The sequence below is a fragment of the Phaenicophaeus curvirostris genome, chromosome 1 (genome assembly GCF_032191515.1).
Source record: "Phaenicophaeus curvirostris isolate KB17595 chromosome 1, BPBGC_Pcur_1.0, whole genome shotgun sequence".
Taxonomy (NCBI): Eukaryota; Metazoa; Chordata; class Aves; order Cuculiformes; family Cuculidae; genus Phaenicophaeus; species Phaenicophaeus curvirostris.
Genome location: NC_091392.1, coordinates 60,137,148 through 60,160,127, shown reverse-complemented (window position 1 = coordinate 60,160,127; position 22,980 = coordinate 60,137,148). Strand labels below are relative to the sequence as shown.

Below are 22,980 nucleotides of genomic sequence, written 5' to 3'. Positions count from 1 at the left end.
GAAGCTAAGAGAAGTAACTAGCTCTTCCAGCTGAAAAATATCCCAGTTTTGGCTGTGCCTAACCATAAAGGCCTACTGACACCTTACTTGTTTTACAGAAGTACTATACGTATGGGGAAAAAAGAGGAGCTTATAAGATTGATTTCATATTTAACCCTGCTTATTAAAATAGAAACAAAGAAGATGTCATATATTTGAAAATGTTAATAAATATTTTTAATATAATGCTTCAAAGATGCTATTCCTTCCTTTCTACAAAAAGCAGTTTCTTATTTCAGTTCTACTTAAAAGTTGAAATTTATGAAGAACATGAATTTAACTACGAGGTACATCAGATAAGAAACTCTACATGAGTATTTTGAAATAATTTACTTAATATCAACTGTACAAATTTTGCAGTTAAATAAAACACAACTGTTATGAACGAAATATAAATTAACTTCCCTTACAAATATATGCAATATGAGTTAATCTTTACATAAAAATAATATATTGTGACAAAGGATATTATTGTCTTCAGACTTTGACATTTTTTAATGAAAGTGTACATCATTCAAGCAAAAATTACTGAGCAGCCTTGTTAAATGTCAGTTTGCAAGACTGTAAGTAAATGAAGTTTTAATACTTGGAGAGTATTTATTCTATTTGGTATTGCTGATTAGGTGGCCACACAGAGAATAGAGCTCATCAAATGGTTAAATTAGACATGCATAATGAATAATTGTATTAACCATCATCTGAGACTGTAACTCAAGTTACTCAATGCAAATCAAAACCCGAAAGGCAAAGGCTTACCTGCCTTTCCAGCTTCCACTAAAAAAAAAAGGTAACCACTTTGCACAGAGCTTCAACTTTACCCAAAGGGATACTCCTTAATAAATTAATTTCACCCCACCTAACTTTGGCATCTTGAAAGTTATTTGCCCACTCCTATTCAGCCAAGCAGACCTCTCAGGGTAATTTCCTGTACATATACATTCAATGACATTTTAGATAGATTGCCCAGGAAATGCTCATCTGATCATGTATGACCCAAGATCTGCTCCACTGGTTATAGCTGGAGTCCTGTTGAACGACTTAGACAAGATACCTAGTTTTCAGATGGCTAAATTTAAGTGAAATGTATCCCATGTTGATTCTGTCAACTTTACTCGGGATGTGCCTTTAGGAAGAAATGAAAGGAACTATTTTGGTAATTAGATACTGCTCATTGAAGAATATAGAATAATTTAGCCACACAATTTAAGTGGCTGCCATTTTCCTGTGACCTGAAGGACATCTGCATCATTATGCAAACATCAAGCCTCTTACAACCAAAAACTGAGTCTGAAAAACCAGCATTCAGGCAAAGTGAAGTGAAAATAACTTATTTGGGCAGGCTTTCTTACATTTCTTACTTTCTCCTCACTTTCAAAAAGATAATGAGCACACACCGTGCTATGGCTATGCAGTATCTTAGTCTCATGCAGTTGTTGTTAGTGTTACAGCACAAATTAGCACTTTCCACTAACCTGGTGGTGGTGGTGGTGGTGCACTTTCAGTTTCAGTCTCTGAAAAATGAGGAAAACAGTTATTGACCTTCAAGAAAATAAAATATTTTTCACACATTTGGTATATATTTGTTGAATTTGAACACAGTTTGAGTTCATTTAATATTTTAATGCTGTTCTCAAATTATATTTGCTTTACAGATCCAACACATGGCATCTTCATGGTGGTGTGGTGAGAGTCACAAAGCTTATGCTTTATGAAGAGAGGGCACTGAACTTGCTCAGAAGGGAGAGCTATAATACTCATCTACCCACATGTATTTTCATTAATTTATACGGATGGGCCTTAGTACATTTCAGGACATTTTGGCAACACCAGTTTAGACAGTTCTTGAATATCAGGGAACCCAATCTGAATTTCAAGTTTGGGCTTGATTTAAGTCAGTTGGTCTTGAGTCAATGCTTAAGTGCAAAACTTAACAAATCAGCATCATGACAAATACACTTTTGTCAGGTATTTCATGTTTGAGCAAACTTTCTATTGACAGGAATAATATCTGCTGCATTTTTAATTGTGAAGTGTAATGGATACATTAACTGAGGAGGATCATGCATTCAGAATCCAGAGACCCTTGTCTCATTTTCACCACATCATTAGATCTAAAGTTCAGTGTTCAGTGCAAGCAGAAAATAAAAAAAAAAAATCCACCTGACTGCTCTGTGTAGAACCTACAGTATATTTGGGATTTTTTTTCTTTCAGTAGTGGTTTTGAATCTAAATTACTTCCTTTCAGATTTGTGATACAGAAACCAGGCTTTTTATCCTATTTAAATGTTATCATTTTGGAATGATACGTACACTGATCTGAAAACATAAGAAAAAATTAACTAAGTAAAGTTTATCTTCAAAATATTAAAGCAAACTTAATGACAACCTGTGAAATCCTTAGGACTCTACAGACTGTTTGGAAACAGCGATATTTATTAGAGATAGTGCATTGACTTACAACTCAACTACTTGCAACAAGCAAATATTGAAAAAGTTGAAATCCTTAACTGTAACAGCAGATGGCTCTTAATAACCTTTGTGATGTTATGGATATTAACATTTGGGACCCCATCTCAGGTCATATTCAGGAAATGAAGTTTAAATTTCTGTCACACAGAAAGGATGGTAAGGTTAATCCTTTGCATTCAAGTCTAAATACAACTAAAACATGTTTCCCATTCTTAACAAATCCACTGATTTTTTGAAAGGGAGGAATACTTTTAGTACAAATATCATTTGAAGCCAAGTGTGTGCATTTGATATGGTTTAGGAACTTTCAGCCACATACACGGATGCCATAGCACATACTTGTAGGACGTCCAAAGAGAATCCCTTGCTGTAGGGAAAAGAGTTCGGTGCTGTACGTTCCGGTCACAATACCCATCATGTGACATAAAAAGGAGAATGTGTTTGGAAGGCCAACTGACACAGAGACTGACTATAATAAACTAGCTTTACTTAGTTTCATAGCAATTTATTCCACCATGAAAAGGACATCTTGGAACATACCCCCTTCACTACCATGAAATTTTCACTGTTCCCACTGAGAATAAAATGACATTTCTGTGACATGAAAGTCTATTTCTTGCAAAGAAAAGTAGTGGCAGGAAATTATTGACTGTATATTTGTCTTTTTGAAATTTAATAGCTAGAAACAAGGAGTATTCTTGCCAACACTGAATTAGAAAATTGTCCCTGGCTCATCAGCAAAAGCCTCAAATTTATAAAAAAGCTTACCAAACTAAGGACTTTTCAGGCTCAGATAAAAGGGTTATCAGCCTTTTGATAGACTTGCCTTTAGTTTGGTTTTTTTTTTAGTGGTATTTCATGCTTTATCACACAGTAGTTTTGGTCAGAAATCACAGATCTTTCTAGTCTTGGCTTACATAACAATAGGCACAGATGTTAGCCAAAATCTACAGCAAAGACTAGACCTTTAGTATTTAAACTTCATCTCATACATGTAGACATGCAAGTAGTTATTCAAAACCTGAGCACTGTCATGGGCGACCTACTCTAGCTGACCCAATTCTGAGTAGCGAGGTTGGACTTGACAGTCTCCAGAAGTCCTTTCCAGACTCAACTATTTTGCAATTCTGTGATGGGATGATGACAAGCCAGACCAACAAGTCAGTAGTTTCTTTCCTAAGCCATGATTCAAGGCTATTTGGGCTATTGCTAGAAAAACTGAGGCAAGAACAGATCTCAAGGTAGAGATCTGAAGAGCAAAGTGGAAGGCAAAAAAGGAAGGGGGAGAGTTCCAGACACCGGAGGTGGCAGAGATGTGGGAGATACTTCAACGTAATCTTTCAGCCATGTGTAACCCCTTTCATGGTCATGCCTGGCTTACAGCTCCATTCCTGAGGACAGCCAGGAAAAAAACCCATTAATAGCACTGAGTAGTTTCCACCTCCCCAAAGAATGATAGCCCTCTCTGGCTGACCTCTGCAACAGGCTGGTCAGCCAGGGCAGGGCTCCGTGCACTCAACCAGTGTCTTACTGTTGTGCTTCTTCCCTAGGAGGCATGCTCATGGAGTCCCCAGATGCCATTCTCAACAGCCCCGTTGCCTAATATGGTGCTCTGTTGAGGCATTATCAGGGGTGCTGGTAGTGGAGAAAGTGGTGCCTCCAGCACTTGGGAAAGAGCTGTTCTTCAGTGTCTTGTAATATTGCCTCTTGAGCTACAGGGGAAAGAGGCTATTGAAGGTTCAGGTACCACTGGATTGATACCATAACGTCAACTGGACCTTCTACTAAGCAACTAAAGTTAATTTCTGTCTCAGTTTCTAAGACAAAGGGTAATGGTGTCTTCTTTGCAGTTCTTTGTTTAAGAAGCTAAGAGTGTTGCATTTCAGTAGGTTGTTCATTGGATGTGAAAATTGTAAAACAACTGGCTATATGTAATACTACAGCAGGAAAAGAAACCAACTTAGCAGTTCTTTCTACATGTCTGTTCAGAAAGGATAGTATATTAAGAAGTATAGTTAGCAAATAAAGTGAAAGCACAACTGTCACTTAGATAACATCTCCAGAAATGCTTTAATGCCTCAGCCATGTCATGAGATGCATCCAGGATCCAGTTTGACATAGGATATGACCACTTAGAGCCAAGACATTTTTATTTGTGATTTATAATTATACATGCACACATACACTCTTGAAAATCAGCAGGAGATGCAACTTGACCCATTACCAACAGTTTTCCATCGCTGTTCCAGATTTTTCAGATAAAATAAAACTTAAAATCTTTTGCTATGCATGTAGATAACTAAGCTTTAAAAAGTTCCTTGAGATTACCGATGTGCTAAAGTTATGGAAATCCTTAAGAACCATGTTAAAGTGGGGCTATCATCATTTAAAATTCGATTCCATTTTAGGTCTAGCTGCATTGACATCCAACTGGCAATAATTACAAGAAGCTTTGGCAGGGAACTGTCAGGGTGCTTACGGAGTTGCCAGTTTTCAAGGGCTCTGGTTTCCCACTTCACTGGCTCCTGTGACAGGAACAAGCATAGAAACTCCCTGACATCATATATATTGCTTTTCACATTGGAGCATAAACATGACAAGTCATGCTGACAGTTCTAAAACAGTCTCCAGGTCCTACTTTACTACTGTGCTGGGAGCAAAGTATTCTGATCACTATTAGAGAGCTGCAGGTTATCAGCAAGCATACTGGGAAAGAAATCTAGCTGGATAACACTTCTCATCTTGTATGACCAGGTTTGTTTTGGGTAGGCTTAGGAACTTTTAATGATATTGGACAATGAGGAGTGGTTTGTTGGTTTCCCCCCCGCCTTGGTGAAGGAAATGACCTCGAGCATTAAATCAGTGCTTGCACGAAGTCTAAAGATAGCATTTCACCATCACTGGGCTGGATCATTCACAAGAGGGAGGAGGAAAGTCTCCCGCACTAATTTCTCCCTGAAGTTAGATATAGATTGACTGCAATCCAGCAAAGACTCAGATCTGAACAGCCAAGTGATTCAGGATCTCACCCAGTCTGACTAGAGGTCTTACTCCTATTTACCTGAAAGGGAAACCGGGACTATAGCTGCATCATCATTGATAAAGGTATGATATCTGTCTCTTAACAGCAGCGGACTAAAGTGACTTTCATATGTCAAAGAGCACGAGGATGGTCACTTAATGCTTTTTGTCACAAAGATCTGTCAACTTGTGTCAAATTTAAGTAGGTGGATTAAGCTTGCGGACATAGCCTCAAGGGATCAGACAAATATAACTATTACGTAGACATTCCTGAAGTGCTGACTCTGCTAGTCAGACGAAAATAGACAAAATGCTAGTTTGGGGAGAGAACATGGCTCACCCTAGCCCTTGTGCAGTTGTCGTGTGTAAGGATTTTTCCCTGAGCTTGGCCCCTATAATACGTGAGAACTGCCGTTGTGGCACATGGTTTTCTCCTGGAGTAGATGTTCCACTGAAATAGGTAGGCAGGGAAGGACCAAGAGTGTGAGACTGTTGCTTGAGGGACTTCATGCCCAGATCATCAGCAGAGAAAAGCAGTAAAGCTTCTTCCTTTCAGTGTTACTTACATTCCCTGCAAAAAAAGTGCTCTGAAGAAGAGAAATGGCTCAAATTTTTCAACCATTTTTTATGGGTCACTTCATCCAGGCCCGTACAGAGTCGCAGAGACATCAGAGATGCAATTTAAGCTATAGCTTCATCTTTTGGAAGAAAAGAACTTGCTCAACAAACTATAGAGATTACCAGAGCACGATGAGCATTTTATTGGGAAACAATACTATTAGCAGACCCCAGATGGAATTAGCTGGGAAACAGAGGGCTTGATTCAAAGTAATTTGTAATTATAAAAGTGCTCTTAATGTGTTCAGCTGTGCTTAAATTGAAGTAATTACTATTCTTACCAATAAAGAGCAGAATATTCATCACTCTGCAAAACCTAAGCACAGTCTTGTAGACAGAGTCAGCCCTCTGCCTCGGGGAGTCTCAGTTCTCCACTGAGAAATAATGTGATTTGTGTGCAACTTCCATGGACATTTCCTAACCTGAGTGGAAGCGGGAAGCTATAATACCAGATGAAATTATTACCAGTTTTTAATGTCTATCCATGAACATTTCCTATGCTACACAAAGTGTTCTAAGACTAGAAGTCTTCCTGAGATCAAAAGTCATTCTAAAGGGCTGAAGTGAATAAGCAGTGGTGCTCTGGTGGCTGCCTAGCTGGTTATTATTGTGGACAGCAGTGTTGCGGATCCAGACTGATAAATTTACTAATGCATTTGTATTTTCTATTTTCACTTGTAATGTCGTTGGAAAGAGATGAGCCTGCCTGTTTTAGCTCACTGTGACTGTTTCTGCTTAGATGAAAATAGCAATCTTACGTTAAATACTGTCTCTTACTGTAACAAATGAACAGATCAGCATGATCACCGAAGCTGATATTATTTTTATATTCAATAATTAAAAGCATCATAATCCAGTGATGCATCTTCAGGTAGAGACTAGAGAAGAAATAAAGAATATGCTTAAAAATTTAGTTTTGTGCATGATTAAATTTCAAAAATATTCATAATTAATTTCTGCTTGTAGGAAAAAAAAAAACAAAAGCAAGGATAATATTTTTTCCTAGCATATAATCTCTCCTACAATACTCTTGTTTCTGGAATAATCTAAATACTTCAAATAACAGAGGATTTTAGGCATTACAGAATTTGATCAAACCATTGTATGATAAATGCAGAATCATAGAATCATAGAATCATAGAATAACCAGGTTGGAAGAGACCCACCAGATCATCGAGTCCAACCATTCCTATCAAACACTAAACCATGTCCCTCAGCACCTCGTCCACCCATGTCTTAAACACCTCCAGGGAAGGTGACTCAACCACCTCCCTGGGCAGCCTGTTCCAGTGCCCAATGACCCTTTCTGTGAAGAATTTTTTCCTAATGTCCATCCTAAGTCTCCCCTGGCGGAGCTTGAGGCCATTCCCTCTTGTCCTGTCCCCCGTCACTTGGGAGAAGAGGCCAGCACCCTCCTCTCTATAACCTCCTTTCAGGTAGTTATAGAGAGCAATGAGGTCTCCCCTCAGCCTCCTCTTCTTAAGGCTAAACAATCCCAGCTCTCTCAGCCGCTCCTCGTAAGACCTGTTCTCCAGCCCCTTCACCAGCTTTGTTGCTCTTCTCTGGACTCACTTACTTAAGGACGGAAAAACTGAACGAACAGTAGGAAAAAAAGACTTGTAATAGTGAACTCTGTGGGGCAGATTAGACATTAAAGAATTAATTTATGGATTCTCTTGAGGAGCTGCAGTGTAATTAGTGACTCCAAATTTTGCCTTCATTGCCATCCATAATTATAAAAGTCCATAAAACAACTATCGCTTGTTTAGTGTGCTTTCCTTGCAGTTCCCATTTTCCTGAAATAATACTATTAAAGCAAATCTGATCATATGTAATCTTCCACAACTTTCTCGTTTCCTTTGGGAACTTTACTTTCATGTAGGAATTAATCTCTAAAGAGAAATGTAATTATGACCTCTGTTAAAAGTAATTTCTTTAGTAAAATGTGTTGTTACATATCCATATTCTCTTAAATTTGTGCCAGTAGACTGCCCAGTAAAGAACTGTCGTCCATGCATTAAACCTCCCCATATTTAATTTCTGTTAGATAGGAGGCAGCCATCAGCAGTCAACACCCTCATCAGATGGTGCAAGACTTCCTTGGCAGTCTTGGAGTTGTATATATACTGTAACTGTAACTAGAAGGCTGCCAAGCGTTGACAGTATTTAAAAGAGATAAATAAAGCTAAAGTTGGTAGCTTTAGTCTAGTTATCAAGTTCCCATGCATTCTCAAACTCATTTTTAACCTATACAGACTACAAGGCACCAATGTGGAGTAAATAAGTTCCATTTCTAGTTCCAGTACATCTCTCTTATCTTGCTTTAAATCAAATAAATTAATAAAAATTCATTCCTGAGCACTTGTGCATCTGAGAGAAACAATATTATTCATGCTTGTGTCTTATAGATAACAGACAGTGACTGTAGCAGGAGGCTACTATTTGAGGACCACGCATAATTAGAATTTTCTTACTAAATTTTCTTTCACTGAGCATTTTGCAGCTGAAGTTTTCTAACTTAGTCCATAATTAAAAATAATAATTAACTTCCAGAAGTGAAATTTGGGATCTGATCTATCCTACAAAATCTTGTAGGCAAAGTTTTGCTGGTTAGACCATCTATATGGCAGAAGGATTTTGCTGAAATGTGTTTATTGTGTTTACCGAAGTGACTTCTGTTGATAAGGTAGTTCAATTTGCCACCATAACTGTACCTTTATTAGAAGAGGTTTTCAGCACAGCTATAGCTGCAAAGCTATCAAAAAATTCTCCAGGCCTGAAACTGTTTGTGGCTGTATTGATTTATCTTTTGTTTTGTTTATCTTGATGTGTTAGGTTTTAATTCCATGTCTGGAAACAACATTTTAATTTGTACTGTCATTGCAAAACTTATAATAAAATGTTACTGAAAAAATTCTTAGTAGATATTTTCCCCATAGTATTTGCATAGTGAAAACTACAGAAATTCCACCCTGAGTCAGCTTCTTCCTACAAATAGTAGCTCAATTATAGTCTTAAACTTTTCTGTATTATGTACAGTTTCATCTGGAAAGCCTTAGCTTTGCTTAGTCTTGGATGTTAGCACAGATTTCTGGTTTCTACTGTCTTAAAAAGGGCTGTAGGTGTGGTGGAAGCTCTGCAGAATCACTCCCGATATAGTATAGTTCAGCTGTGAGTATTCAATCTTCCTTTTTTAATAGTATATGTTTAATAGGTCCCTTTGAGGTCTGTGAACAAATTCATGCTTTCCAACTAAAACTACACTTGATAATGACCCACAAGGGGCGCTGCTGGCTAACAGTATTGTCCGGATTCCCCATTTGCTCTCTGGCTTCCCAGCCTCGGGTATAACAGATTTCCAGAGAGAGGGAAGGATCCAGAGCAGGTCTGATTCTTGTCTTCGTGTTAAAAATTAGTGATCTGGCTCACAAGTCAAAATTCAGTGATCTGTATTTTAGTATTTACAGGGACAAAAGACTCTACTGCAGTCGAGAGCCAGGTTTCGTTAATTCCAATGTTCAGGAGACTGTCTTTTCTGCATAAACACGAGATATATACACATAGCACAGTTCATACATTCTTAGGTTCATTAAATACTGCGACACATTTTAATGTGTGAAATTGCCTGTAAAATAATATGGGGTTTTGGCAGCAGGTGCTAATAAGAAATCAAACTTTCAAAATGCCTTAGCCCAGCCAAGTGAAATTCTTGTTTTAAAAAAAAAAAATGAATCTAATTAATCTTTTTAATGTATTTACTGAAATAAATCAATTCATTCATGAGAAAAGCATGACTCTCAAAAAAAAAATGACAGTAGACCTAATTCTCATTTTCCTGTCCTTCCTTGCAATAGTTTGTTAATAATTTTTCTCTGGAAGTAAATATTTTCATTTAGTTCAATATATTCCCCTTGGAAGAATGAAAGATAAAGACACCACAGCATGATACCAGAGACAGCAGTACACAGAGTAATGCTAACTTCCTTTCTGAAAGCTACAAACATAATGAAGTTGACCAGGTTATTGGGTTAAAAACTTCATCAAACAAAGAACTGCTACTCAGGAATGACAGTAGTTTATTCCTTAAATTTAGCAACATATTTTCAAAGACAGTTGAACTTCTAATTATAGAATAAAAGTCAACAATAAATTTGGAACGGCAGTTATTTCAAGAGATGAATGCTTAACAAGTGAAGAACTTCCTTTCAGGTTGTCCAGATAATTTCCAGAGCAGCTGAGGAAGCATTTTCTTAGTTTAGAAAAATGTCTTCACTATTGCTCAACCCACATCACAACACTATTTTGCTGAGATAGTCTTAAATATTTAACTCTGAATCAGGGAAATTAGTTGCAGTATTGTTTTATGGAAAATAGATTATAGACCATACTCTCTGCATAACTGGAGGGAGCTCCCACAAAAGACTACACCTTCTGCTGTTTAGTGCATTCAGATTAGTGCTGAGAGCCTTGTGAGTATGTGAGATAGCAGGAAATAATTCCATTTAGAGAGCTTGACTCTTAGGAGAAACTGAATGTGTTGGCATAAAGCTGCAGTGATGTGAATTTATGCAGTCTAACATATTCAAGGAAGGATTTGAGATGTACTAGTAGGTTTCATTTTAACTAAATTTTAGACTAAACTTTTGAACAATTTAAAACGAAAAAGGCACTTCCATTCCATAGTTTTTAAAACGTCAACTTTAATTTGAAGGTCAAGACAAAACGAAATGTGTACATGTTGGGATTTTCCAAGGTCTGAATTTATCGGCTTGTTATCATCTTTTTGTCAAAGTAAGATGTACTGCAACTGTGTCTAAACACTATCATGACTGTGTCCAAATGCCAAATAAGAAAAGCATTTGCTTCAAGTCTGCTTGACAGTGGGTGACAGATAATTTGATACTCTGTAATCTTTTGAAGAAGGAAGAGTCTTCTCAGGCTTCATTCAGTTAAAAGCACTCTCTTGTCACCTGTACTTCAGTATTCAGCCTCTTCTTGAGAGATAATTTCTTACAGAATGGGATTGCAATGACAAACCCTGATACAGGACTGTCAGGCGTGTAGGTGATTAGAGATCATTTGAAGTACGTAATTACTGATGATCCATTACTTATGTCAACCTGAATCTTTCACCCAATGCTAATTTTCAGTCATCAGGCTTGTGGAAAATAACCCACTCAAGATAAAAAAGAGGGTAGTAGCATCAACTTTCTTAGTTTGCTAAGGGTAACTCATACTTCTTAGCTACAAAATGCAGGGCTGCTACTTTTTGTGAGTGCTGATGTTCCACTACATGACAACCAAAGATGATTTGTAATTAAGTCTGTAGAAGAGTTAAGGAAACTGCAAACATAACTGGCAATGCAGGAAGGGTTTGTAACAGAGTTGCAGTATTGCTGATATGAAACACTGAAAGTATCAGAAGTTAACCTTAAAACTCACAAACTTGTTTAATGAGAATTCTGTCTACAGAATTTGGAATTTTATTTTTTTGTAAACTTGTTTGCATATAAATACTTACTATTGCTCGGATCTGAAATTCAACATTACATTGAAAAACATTTAGAAGTTTTTTGCACGTGTAGAGAGAGTGGTCTTTTTTGTTAGATAAAAATTTAGGATAGCTAAGGTCCCAGAAACCTAAGGCACTGGGCAAATCTTTGGTAGATCATGCAGGGGTATTTATGTACATGAAAGTCATATATGTCCCTTCGTGGCTTTTAGGCATACAAAATTACATGCAACCCTCTGTGTTAATAATACTGTTACATTTTATACCTCTCAATCTCATTCTGCAGCAGTGAAGATAATTGTGAGAGTTAAAAGCCTTCACTTAAAAAAAAAAATCACTTAACTTTGCCTTTAGGAAAAACACCACAGCAGGATGTTTGCAGGTAAGACACACTGTGAGGGTTTGTATCAGTAAATCAGTGAGCAATATGCATAACAGAAAGCTGTTATGAAGCATGATAGCAAAATATATTTGAGATGCTATTGTGAATAACAGTCACAGCTTACTGACTGTACTTTCTCTCTAGCTAAAAGAGCAGTTGGGTAAGAGACAAACCTTCATTGCAAAACAAGTAAATGCAAAACAAGGGCAAAGAAAAAGGGGCAGAGGACAGAGGTCAGATTTCCCCTTTAAAAATAGGGCTAAGGAAAGCTTAGATGAAAGATTAGTAAGGCTGGAGGGAATGCCATGGAAAAAATGTCATCAGGCATCTGACCCTCTGTGCCTTCACTCGAGTCTGCATCTGTGGAGGAGTGGCAGTCATAGTCTCCATTGGTATTACGCTCCTCTTTGGGTCTAAAATAAGGGGTTTGGCCTAGATACTATGTTCTTATAAAAACAGAAGATACCGAATGTTCTACAGTGTGTGTATGTATATCCCTGTCTACATGAATATCACAGCACGGGACCCAGAAGCTATTAGCCAGTGAATTACTCCATCTGCATGGCATGTCTTGTGTGACTGTTCCTAGATATCTCTAGCCACAGATATTCTCCACATCACCAAAGATGAGTGTTTTCTGTATTTTTTGCTAGGAACAATGCTTTCATGGTACTGGAAATTAATGAAACTCTTGGAAAAGGACAGAAATCTATTGCTCCCTACATTCAGGTGTGCAGATAGTTTGAAATGATTCATTTCAGGTGAGAAAACACTGTAAGGCCTGACCACACAAGTACAATCAGCTCAGAATGATGAAAGGAAGATTTTCTTCCTTCTGGATCAGTTGGAACTGGTGCTAGGGACAATAAATTGTACATTTCTCTTGCATAGAAAAGATCTTGTGGCTGAAAGTTATTAAAATGAACACGAAAATATCCAGAATTCAACAACTGTTCAACAACTGTGTCTTACCGGTCTTTCTAGTCCATTAGCACACTGGAGTTGGTGATTATCAAGGAGTAAGACCTATGCTACTGACTGAACCAGTACGCTTTTCATTTAGAATCTCTCAGTTACAGCTGCATCTGTATCCAGTTTGACTTCATCACATCAGGGCTGTGAGAGAAAGCAAAATCTGGACTAGGCTTTCAGACTGGGTTTGCATGCTAGCTGAGCAAAGCGTGTCTCCCATTGAAGAAAAAAAGTAACTGTTTTTGCTGGTTTGTGAGTTGCTTTTGCTCAACACCTACCTAATGTGTTCCATCCATTCAGTTCAACAACAAAAGGAGCAAATGCCTGCAATTTATTTCTATGCACAGAGAGCTAAGATTTATAAAGAGAAATCTGTATGAGAAGGGAATAATCATTTGTGTCTATGTATGACTGCAGCCTACTCTTGGCATTTATAACCAAAATTAGGAAGTTATTCTGAGCCTGCAAAGTGATGAGTGTGTATTTTAATATGAATCCTACTCAGGAAGCATCATGGCACTACTGAACAACACTTTCAGATGCTCACTAAAAACACCATTTGATCCTACGGAGAATTAAATTAGAACAGAGCTTTTTTGTAATAATCACCTGATCAAAATAACTTGCTGGAGCCATCACATATAAGGACAACTGTTCTAAGAGGTAGATCACATGTTATTTTCAATTAGTAGTACGGCCAGGGGATAGCAAGCTATGTAAGAAATATTTCCTAATCTCCAGGGAAGGGAGAGCAATAACTCTCTGAACTATGTTCCATCACTGCAAGATACAGTAGGACTCCCTTCTTGCTGCAGTGTCTGTACACTTTTGGGAACGTGGGGACATGGAGAGAGGTGGGATGGGTATAAACAGTGGAATGAATCATGCAGCCACGTCCCACATCCTGCAGCTCTGCCACTGCATGGGAGTCACAAGAAGTGACTGACCTATAAGTTGTCGTATTTGTGAGGGTCTTGCCTAAAGCAAGTTTTTTTAAATTTTGGAGCTTTTCCAAGACAGTGCCATATTTGACTTCCTGTTCAACAAACTTTCAACACTACTCCAGCAGGTCTGATGTCGTAAATTAACCCTCATCTAGCACTAACAGAGAGTAGGACATGCTGCATCTCAGTATTATGACACTTAATACTACGATGGTTAACTGCAGCAGAGGCCAGAGGTTATTTTGGCACTTTCAACTGAAAGTATATATAAAGATACTTGGTCAAGCACTACAGGATTGTGGGTGTGTTTGGTCTTCTTCAAAAGAGGCAGTTCTAAGCCGTGTGGATGTCAGACATCATGCATTGCTTAGCTAGGTCCCACTGACTGTTCTGTGGTGATACCATTAGCAATGCAGAAATAAGTAATGGAGGAATAGGAATCAAGCCAGAGAAAATTACTGCAATTCAAGGTTCTGAGAGGTCTCAGAGCAGAAATCTACCTTCATATGTATTGAATCCATAGTAAACTTCTTTCTGTCCCTAGAACAGCTCAGGAAGTTGTGAAGATTAACTGAAGGTTTTACCAAAACATGCTTTCTAGAAGGGCTCTCTAGGATATAAAATCTGGTTGACACAGAACTGGATTTTCATTGTAATTCCCTCTCTTCTGCAAGCATCTTCATCTAGGCTGAACCACCCACTAGTTCAGTGAGCTCTAGGAGATAAAACCACTCCTGACAAAGCAGAGAGAGTAAATTCCAGAAACAGGAATCCATGGAAATTCCTAAATCTGTATGCGCTTTGTTGAACACATTGTAGAATATTCAGAAATGCTACAAATATCCTTGATTTAACCAGTCATTCATCTAACAGCATAAAGCTGTTGGAGGAAGTGAGAGTAAGCTGGAGCAGAGAAGAAGGGGAATCAATATTGATTTGAACAGAAATTAAACTTTCTCTTTCTTCTCATTGATGCAAAAAAGAAGAAGTTTAATTTAGGGTTGATTTCAATGCTCAGCTTAGCCATGGAATAAAATATAATGACTCCTTCTTATAAAAAATAAAGTGTGTAAAACAATATGGATATCTCAATTAAAAAAACAAACAGGCAGTAGCACCTTTTTTTTTGCATTTTTTTTATTTTTATCAGTGCATCCAGCAGATTATAGAAGGGTGCACTCTCTTCCATTCAAGGGAATCTGGGACCCAAATAATCCCTCACTTATTGAGAGAGAGCACCTGAATATCACATGTAAATGGTGCAGGAGTGGCATGCTCTCCTTGTCTTCTTATAGAACTACTAATTGCGGAAAATTCTTAAACACTAACTGAACAAATTATGGAGAATGACTCTGTAGCCTTATTGTTAAGGTACTCAGAAAAAAGGCAGATACATGAATGTGTCTACGGTGTGAGCTGGGAGTCCGAGCTACCATTGTAATCAATGGGATTAGATTTTATTCACCATAGAATAACTGCTTATGTCTCAATTGATTTTCCTAAACAAAGGTTGTCAATGACTTTCAGATGCTGTTAGCACACCCTTCTGGTTTCTAGCTGCTACTCCACAGTGTTGCAGATCTCCCATATGTCCTGAGTCATATCTGCCAGCCCAAAAGGGGTATTCTGTGTAACCTACAGTGTCTCAAGTGGCAGTAGGCACCTATGTTTAGGTAACTGCTGGCTGGTCAGCTGAGCAGCAGTCTGGACTCCACTGACTGTCATGATCTGCTGTCCATGACTCCAGTGGGAGCAGGGAAACCTAGTTTGCTTGCGTACACCTCCATTTGGGTATCTGGTTCTTAACCCAGAGATCTTTTGTGGCAGCGTAAAGACCATCAGGATCTTTATATGGCTTTGAACATATCAAAATGAACATGTCAGATCAGTCCTCTCTTCTCTAACTCTTAAAACACCAACAACTCTTCAAAGCAAAAGAATAAAATCTCTCAGTGGTCATAAAGTGCATCGAAGTCCCCTGGTGAATGATAGAAAAATGACTTCAAATATTGGTTCTTTAACAGCAGTGGAAAAGATAAATGTTTTCTTTGAGTCCTCAGAAGAAGCATTTAATTTGTGACTGAGAGAAGACCTCAATGGGAAAAGAAGGGACTGTTTTCAGCCACACAGTCCCTCACACTCAAGAAACAAAGCTGCTTACCTTGGGACTGAGAAAACAGTAATCGACTGAAGTTATTGATTCTAATAATTTGCTTTTTCCTTTATTTTACAGAAGCCATATTAGTGTCTGGATGAGAACAACCATTTTCCCTCACTCTAGAGCAATTATTAAATTAAGACCATTAATACAGTGGCATCTCTGCATTTTTCCCAAATGAGAACTCTACTACTTAGCCTTATCCCAAGGGAAATATCCCCAGGTAATTTATTTTCAAACTTGTTTTGAAAGGAAACTTCTGAATGTCCCCTCACAAAACATGAAATATTTCATTCAATGTAGTTTTGAAGGACTGTTAATGTGTGTGGCAGCTACTAATGTTTTGATAACAGATCTCTTGGTAGAACCCTGAAATGAGTATGAAGAAACTCATCCAGTGTTTTGTGGAACAGAAGGGTACTGTAGCATTGCTATTTTTTAAAAAAGCTCTCTTAAAGTATATATTTAGGAGGTATGAGGGGAAAGAACTGGGCAGCCCTTTATTTATCTTCCCAACAGGTGCAGCATAGGGAGGCACAAAGGCAGCATTTGCTAATTTCAGTTTTGCCAAGTACAAAGCACTCTCTGGTCTTCTGATAGACCGTTCCCTGCTTTACTCCTAAACAAAATAAACATTTTATTTTAGTGTGACCATATTAAATACTTTTCCTGTGCATAGATGTGCTACTTTTTGGACAGAGAGGAGGAAATTTTCAGCTCAAGTAAGAATGAGGGTAAACCAGGTCAATCTTGCATTATGCATCTCCACTAGTGTTGAAATAAAATCAATGCATTGCATAAGACAAAAAATACCAATACAGTTTCTTCAGTTTACATCATACTAAAACAAAACAAAATATAAGAATACCAAAATAAATCATGTTTGGGAATTTCTTTTGGCCAATGTAGTATTTTTCCAATCAAATAAATCTCATTGGAAAAGTAGTCTTAAACTTAGGAGCAGTGGAGGTAGAAGATCAAAGAATAAATCTGAGATGCTCTGGTATCTCAGAAGGAAGTGTGGGAACAACACTTGGAAATCAGGTCTGGGAAGGCAGAGACAGTCTAAGAACAACTCAGTTCCCAGTGTGCAACAAGATCTCTGCAGGAGGATGCTCTGTAGGGCTAGGGACAGGAGCAGGGCCCACCCTAATGGATTTAATTGCAACAGTTTGGTGTAAGTTTCCTTTCTGTGTGTGAGGGCTTCAAATTTGTTAGCTAGAGGTGAGGAAGATACACTTTCTAAAGAATTGAAGGGGGAAAATAAGATAAAGGGTTAGGGTTTCCTCCTTCCCTCACCCATCAAAACTCATTCACCTGTGACTTGAATACAGTGCTTGTAAATGATACATATCATCCTGACTTTGAGTGCGATTCGGCTCCAAGACTGAAGGAAGTTAGAAATAATTGGAATGCATTTTACAGTCAGTCCTGCAGAGGGACAATGATGATGCCAGAAGACGGATGCCCATATGCTTCTCTTTTGCCTGTCTGAAGCATGTACCTATGCAGCAAGGACAGCACTACCCAGTTTGGTGCCATAACCAAATGATTGTATATGTCTAGTCTTCTGCGTGGGAAGTCCTATACAACGTTCCTGAATTTTCAGGAAAATTTTCTATCAGCACCATTAATTTTGACACAAGCCAAATTCAGATACCAAAGCAGAATTTCCATTTAGCATCTTTTTCACACCTGAAATTGTCTAGCCTTGAAAACATAATATGAAAAGAACTCTTACTTGAATTATCTTTTATCCAGCCTTGATAGATTTCCTACTGAAATGTTGCTCTACATGTCTGCTTATATCTTTTATATGAGTAGCTGTGATAAAACTTGTTTGACAACGCCTATTATCTTGATATACCAGACTGTGAAATAAATTTAAATATTACAAATATAATGCAAATATACTTCTAGAATAGTACAATGAAACAAAACCAGTCATGTTTAAAAGCTGACAAAAGTAATCGCTGTTTCTACTAGGCTTCTTTAGAGAAAAGTCTCATTGTATCTCTGAAGCAGCTTCTTCTCTGTTCACTTCCTTTTACAAATTTTTTCGTGTTTTAGAGATTGTCCTTCTAATAAAACAATATATGCACACAGTTTGCTTCACAACTTTTATATCTATGCTGTTTATAGATAAAAAAAAGTTTTACTGAAACACTGTCTATAGGAGACATATTGATTTTAAATTTTTATTCCTTGTCAGTATATGGGTGCTCCAGGCAGTATTCAGGCAGATCTTGCAAACCCTTAGAAAAATGGAGCTGGCAGACAGTTGATAAATGCTTTGGCTTAAAATATGGAATTGTCACTTAACTCATGGCCATGAGTTATTTCCTAGATTGGGGAGAATGAATAAGGCAAATTTACAGAGCTGCCTACTGGAGATTGACTTGCACCTGTCCTTGTGGGATGCTGCCCACAAATAGTTTGAAACTGTTGCTCTTGAGGGACTTGGCACTTATACAAAAACATGTCCAAATGCCATGGCCTGTGACAGTTTAAGAGGACACGTAATTAATGGGCAACTCTTATTATGATTATTGGTTAAAGGAAAGAGGGGAGAGGAATGAATAACTAAGTGATTACAGTAAATTAAAGGAAGTAATTATATGAGGGAGGATTATTTTTTTAGTCACCAGGAAAACTAAAGGCCGTTAACTTTCAATGCACTGGTAAAGGTCTCCAGCATCACAGTCCTTTCTTAGTCATCTGCTGGGATTGGTTAACCCCTGGATGTAGTGAAAATGAAATTTTAAAAACCTTGTGAAAATGAAATTTTAAACTGGCCAAGACAAACTGTCTTACAACGACATGAACATGCACTCCAAGGAAGACGCAGCCAGTGTAATATATAGGACTTCAACTTTTTAGGCATAAAATAAAAGCTTTAAATCAGTGGTTGCAGTAGTCTGTTTCCACAGTGACAAATTCCATTAGGCTGAAGTGCACCAGCAACTTTCTTTAAGATGAGTGCCTTTAATTTGGTGATCCTATTTGTTAAAAGCACATCGAGAGGCTGCGCTCTCACCAAGTCAGGAAAATTCTCACTTTGGTAATCTAATAATCTTAAAATAGCTCAAAGAACATTTGGCCTTAAAAAAAGCATGAGAGGTTCCTATAGCACTGCCTCTGAAAAGTCTAGCTATGTACTTCAGAGACTGCAGTCACAAAAATATGCAAAGCTGAGATTTTCTTAACATTCAAGTGTTAGCCAGTTTCTGATTTCTCAGCTGCTTGCTCTTGTGTTTTTTTTATTTGGCAGGACCAATGGGAATAAGGAGTATGGGATCATTCACATAGATTGCTTCTTTTGGAAATGCCAGAAAAATATTTCTTAGGTGCCCATGTGATGCAGAAGCCTTAAGCCATCTTTTTTTTTTTTCCTTTTGCTTTCTGTTGTAGTCAGACAACAAATTCTCCAAAGGTTTCTCAGAAAGTCCTTCCAGTGGTATTTTCCAGAACGCAGTCGGTCCAAGGTTCATCTTCACTAATTAATTACTCTCAATCCTTCACACCTTGAGATTACCTCAAGAGCAGGCATTTAATTTGCATATGAGGTTTTGAATTCTTAATGGTAGAGCTAGTACCAGTAGCAGCAGTGCTATTGCACTATTGTTGATACCAAATACTCCTGCCATTAATTTAGTAAGTACTTGAACCTACTATACAAGTACTGCACCAGGTCAGGTGTGTTCTTGATTAACAAAAAATCTTTAAGAAGCAGCTGATCTCTTAAGTACAATAAGATAAACCTGTTATCACCCTGATACTGACTGCAAATAAGGTGGGTGCAATAAGGAACAACCAGCTTACAACCTGTATGCATCACTTTTCCAGAGCTCAATACTTGTTGTGAACTCCAACTCTATCAGGACAGAAGACTCCAATATTTTTAATGTTTTTGAATATTGACTCATCAAAAACCAAATTTATTCTACTCTTAATATAATGTTGTTGAGGGTTGCTAAACTTATTTTGTAATACAACCACAGAACTGCATTTGTAATCAACTGCATTGTAAGAACACCTTTGAAACATCCTACTCTTTAACAGAATAATAACCTTTAGAAACATCAGCTTCCTAACAAATTTTCTCCAAAGCACATATCTTATGATATATTTTAGAAACATTTTAGGGGTATTTTTTTGGCAGTCACAGAATGCATTCTGATTAAACTGTGTAATATCCAGTCAAATAACAGATCAAATAAAAAGGACACTTAATACATGTGTAAATCATTTGAATTACAAATAAGACACTCTAGAAGAGGCTTGGCTCTAGGTTTGATAGAGAGGATTAGGCTCTTGTATTAATATGTGCACTTGGTGTAGCTATTTTCAGAAGGATACTTCATCCATCATTGTCCTCGAGCACTAAGGAGGGCCACTAAGTAAAATGATCACATCGGTCTGTCAACACTACTTGCTTAAGACTCAGTCGTGCAAAAAGTTTAGTTTTCATATCCCTCAACCCGACAAGGTGTTGAAACTGCCTAGTGCTCTGCTCGTCTTCCACAAAACCAGAAAATATTTCAAAGACTTTTAAAATAAAGCAAATACTATTCAAGGTCATTGTTAAATTAAATGTACTCATTCAAACAACACAAATGAGCCTATCAGATCTTCCACAGCTGGTGAGAAATAAATGCTATTTAATGACTTCTATATTTTCCGTAAGATTATCTTTAAGATTAAACTCAGGATTGCATTTGGGAATGCATTACGGAACCTGTCTGTATACTCCTTGTTTGCCAGTACTTGCAAAGCATATACAGTTTGCACACTTATGACTTTGAAGTAGATACGTGTATTGTCAGTGCAAAATAATAATTATCACAAATTGTTACTAAAATTTTTAAATTTGAAAGAAGAATAAAAGAAGGGCTATAGGAATACTGAAAATATAAAAAACTTGATTAGCTTAGATTTTCAAAATATAACAAGCAAATTCTAGCTTTTAAAAATTTATGAATTAATGGACCGTGAACATTTTAAGTCTTTTTGGGCAGCCTCCAGTGGACAATTCTGTATCTTGCTAGTAGACTATTACTCAGTTTCTTTGCTATGAACTTCAAAGTATCACAAAAGTGGCCAATACTATTGATTTTAACTATACTTCTGAAATATTTAATAATAATTTCTCTAGTGTGGCAAAATGTATCATTTCAATCTGACCTGGCCAGAAAAGCTTACTACGTTCTTCAATTAAGCATTAGATAAATAGAATATATTCTCATCAGTGCCTTAACACTGTTTCATGAACACACCATTTCTATTCAATAACTTATAAAACTTTCTGAATAACATATCAATATGCTGACTTTTTAAACCATAAGAAATGCTTATTGCCTGTTTTCCAGAGTCTAGGTATGTTACCTATAGAGAAATCACTAGTTGCCCTACAAAAATCCTGTAGGCTTTAAAAAGTGAATATGGCATTTGCTCAATCAAGTAGTTTCCCAATATCTCTGCAAAGCCATAGTTTATTGTCTAAAATAGCTGGAGGCCAAACAGTTTTGTACTATACCCCTACCTAAAAAGTAATTTCTTAGTTTAAAAGGACCGATGATCTGTAATGATATAATGGATATTGCAGAGCTATCACTCTTAGATATTTGCTGCTGAAATGTGCAAGATGGTCTAGTGGTTTTGTGTGTGTGCATACTCATAATCTTGTAATTAAGAAATGTCCCGGTAATATTTGTTATTCTTACCATCTTTCTTGGTGGGTTCCGGCATTGTTACAGGAATTCTTTATTCCCAGTGAGTTTCAGCCTTTCAGATGCAGTAGTAGCCCCAAGTCCAGCTGAGAGAGTGTGCAGATCGGTATGACAAGCAGAGGCTAAGATGAATTCCTCTGCTTTATATACTGCGACTGAAATATCAATCAAAATAGCACCTCCTCTCTTTTCAATGCACACACTTTGAAAATTGACAGTTATGGGAACCCCTCTCACATCTGTTGTCTGCAGTGTCTGCTCCCTTGGCTTTTGGAAGGAATCTCTGCTGCATTGCATGGGGCTGATGAGAACATCTATAACTTTCTAAATTGAGCTGCACTGCTTGCTCTCTGCAGCTCTCTCTGTAACATGCAGACACATGCTCACGCAGATAGAGAAAAAGTGACTGCCATGTTATTAAAGAACCCCTCCTGCCTGCAGAGCCTATAGGAACTACTTATATGCATTTACGCCTTTTTCCACAACATGAAAGAGACAAATAATTATAGTCAGAATGCCTGGAGTTAAACTTTATTTTCTTCCTTTAAAAGAAATTGTTATGCAAAGATGACGTGAGAAGTAATTTGCACCGTTAACGAAGAAAAAAAGGATTATTGTGTTCTTGCTTGGAGCAGTACAGACACTCCATATCTCTCTTCTCTTTATACATGCTATACCATATTAGGTTTCTTCTCTGTAACCATCCTAATTTTGCTTTGGTAGAGACTATGCAGTTCCTTTCAGCACTGCTACGTCATTAACTGGAGAGGTCACTGCTGAGAGATGAGATATTCTCTTTTCCACTCATCCAGAAGATGCAACACTCTGCCTTTGCCATACCAGGAAACCAGACTGGAAGTCTGTAGCACATGCACTGAGCCACTAAACTAAGCCACTGGGCTGCCCTCCTCTTAAACTCCTTCTTAAACTACAAATACATAGGTAATACAAATGCAGGCCGAGTTAATCAAGGGGTACTAGGATTTATTTTCTTATGTCCTTTTAGGATTTTGAGAGAAAACTGTAGTGATTAGTTCAATTGATGAAGGAGTCCTCAATGGTTTCATGCTATTAAAACACATGTTCATGCCCTTATCGTATATCAATAAGAACTAGCCTGCTAGACAGACTTCTCA

General features: G+C 37.5%; 1 protein-coding gene across 1 annotated transcript in view; it reads right to left on the bottom strand.

Annotated features, from left to right (window-relative positions):
- The window catches only part of MYBPC1 (myosin binding protein C1), a 76,894-nt gene extending 54,947 nt beyond the window's left edge, over positions 1 to 21,947 (bottom strand). Inside the window, exons 1-2 of the mRNA XM_069859341.1 lie at positions 21,839 to 21,947; positions 1,512 to 1,550 (exon numbers count right to left, since the gene is read on the bottom strand). Coding sequence (XP_069715442.1) covers positions 1,512 to 1,550; positions 21,839 to 21,863 — 64 coding nt within the window. The 5' untranslated portion in view covers positions 21,864 to 21,947. The remainder of the gene's footprint in view (positions 1 to 1,511; positions 1,551 to 21,838) is intronic.
- Positions 21,948 to 22,980: the final 1,033 nt, after the last annotated feature.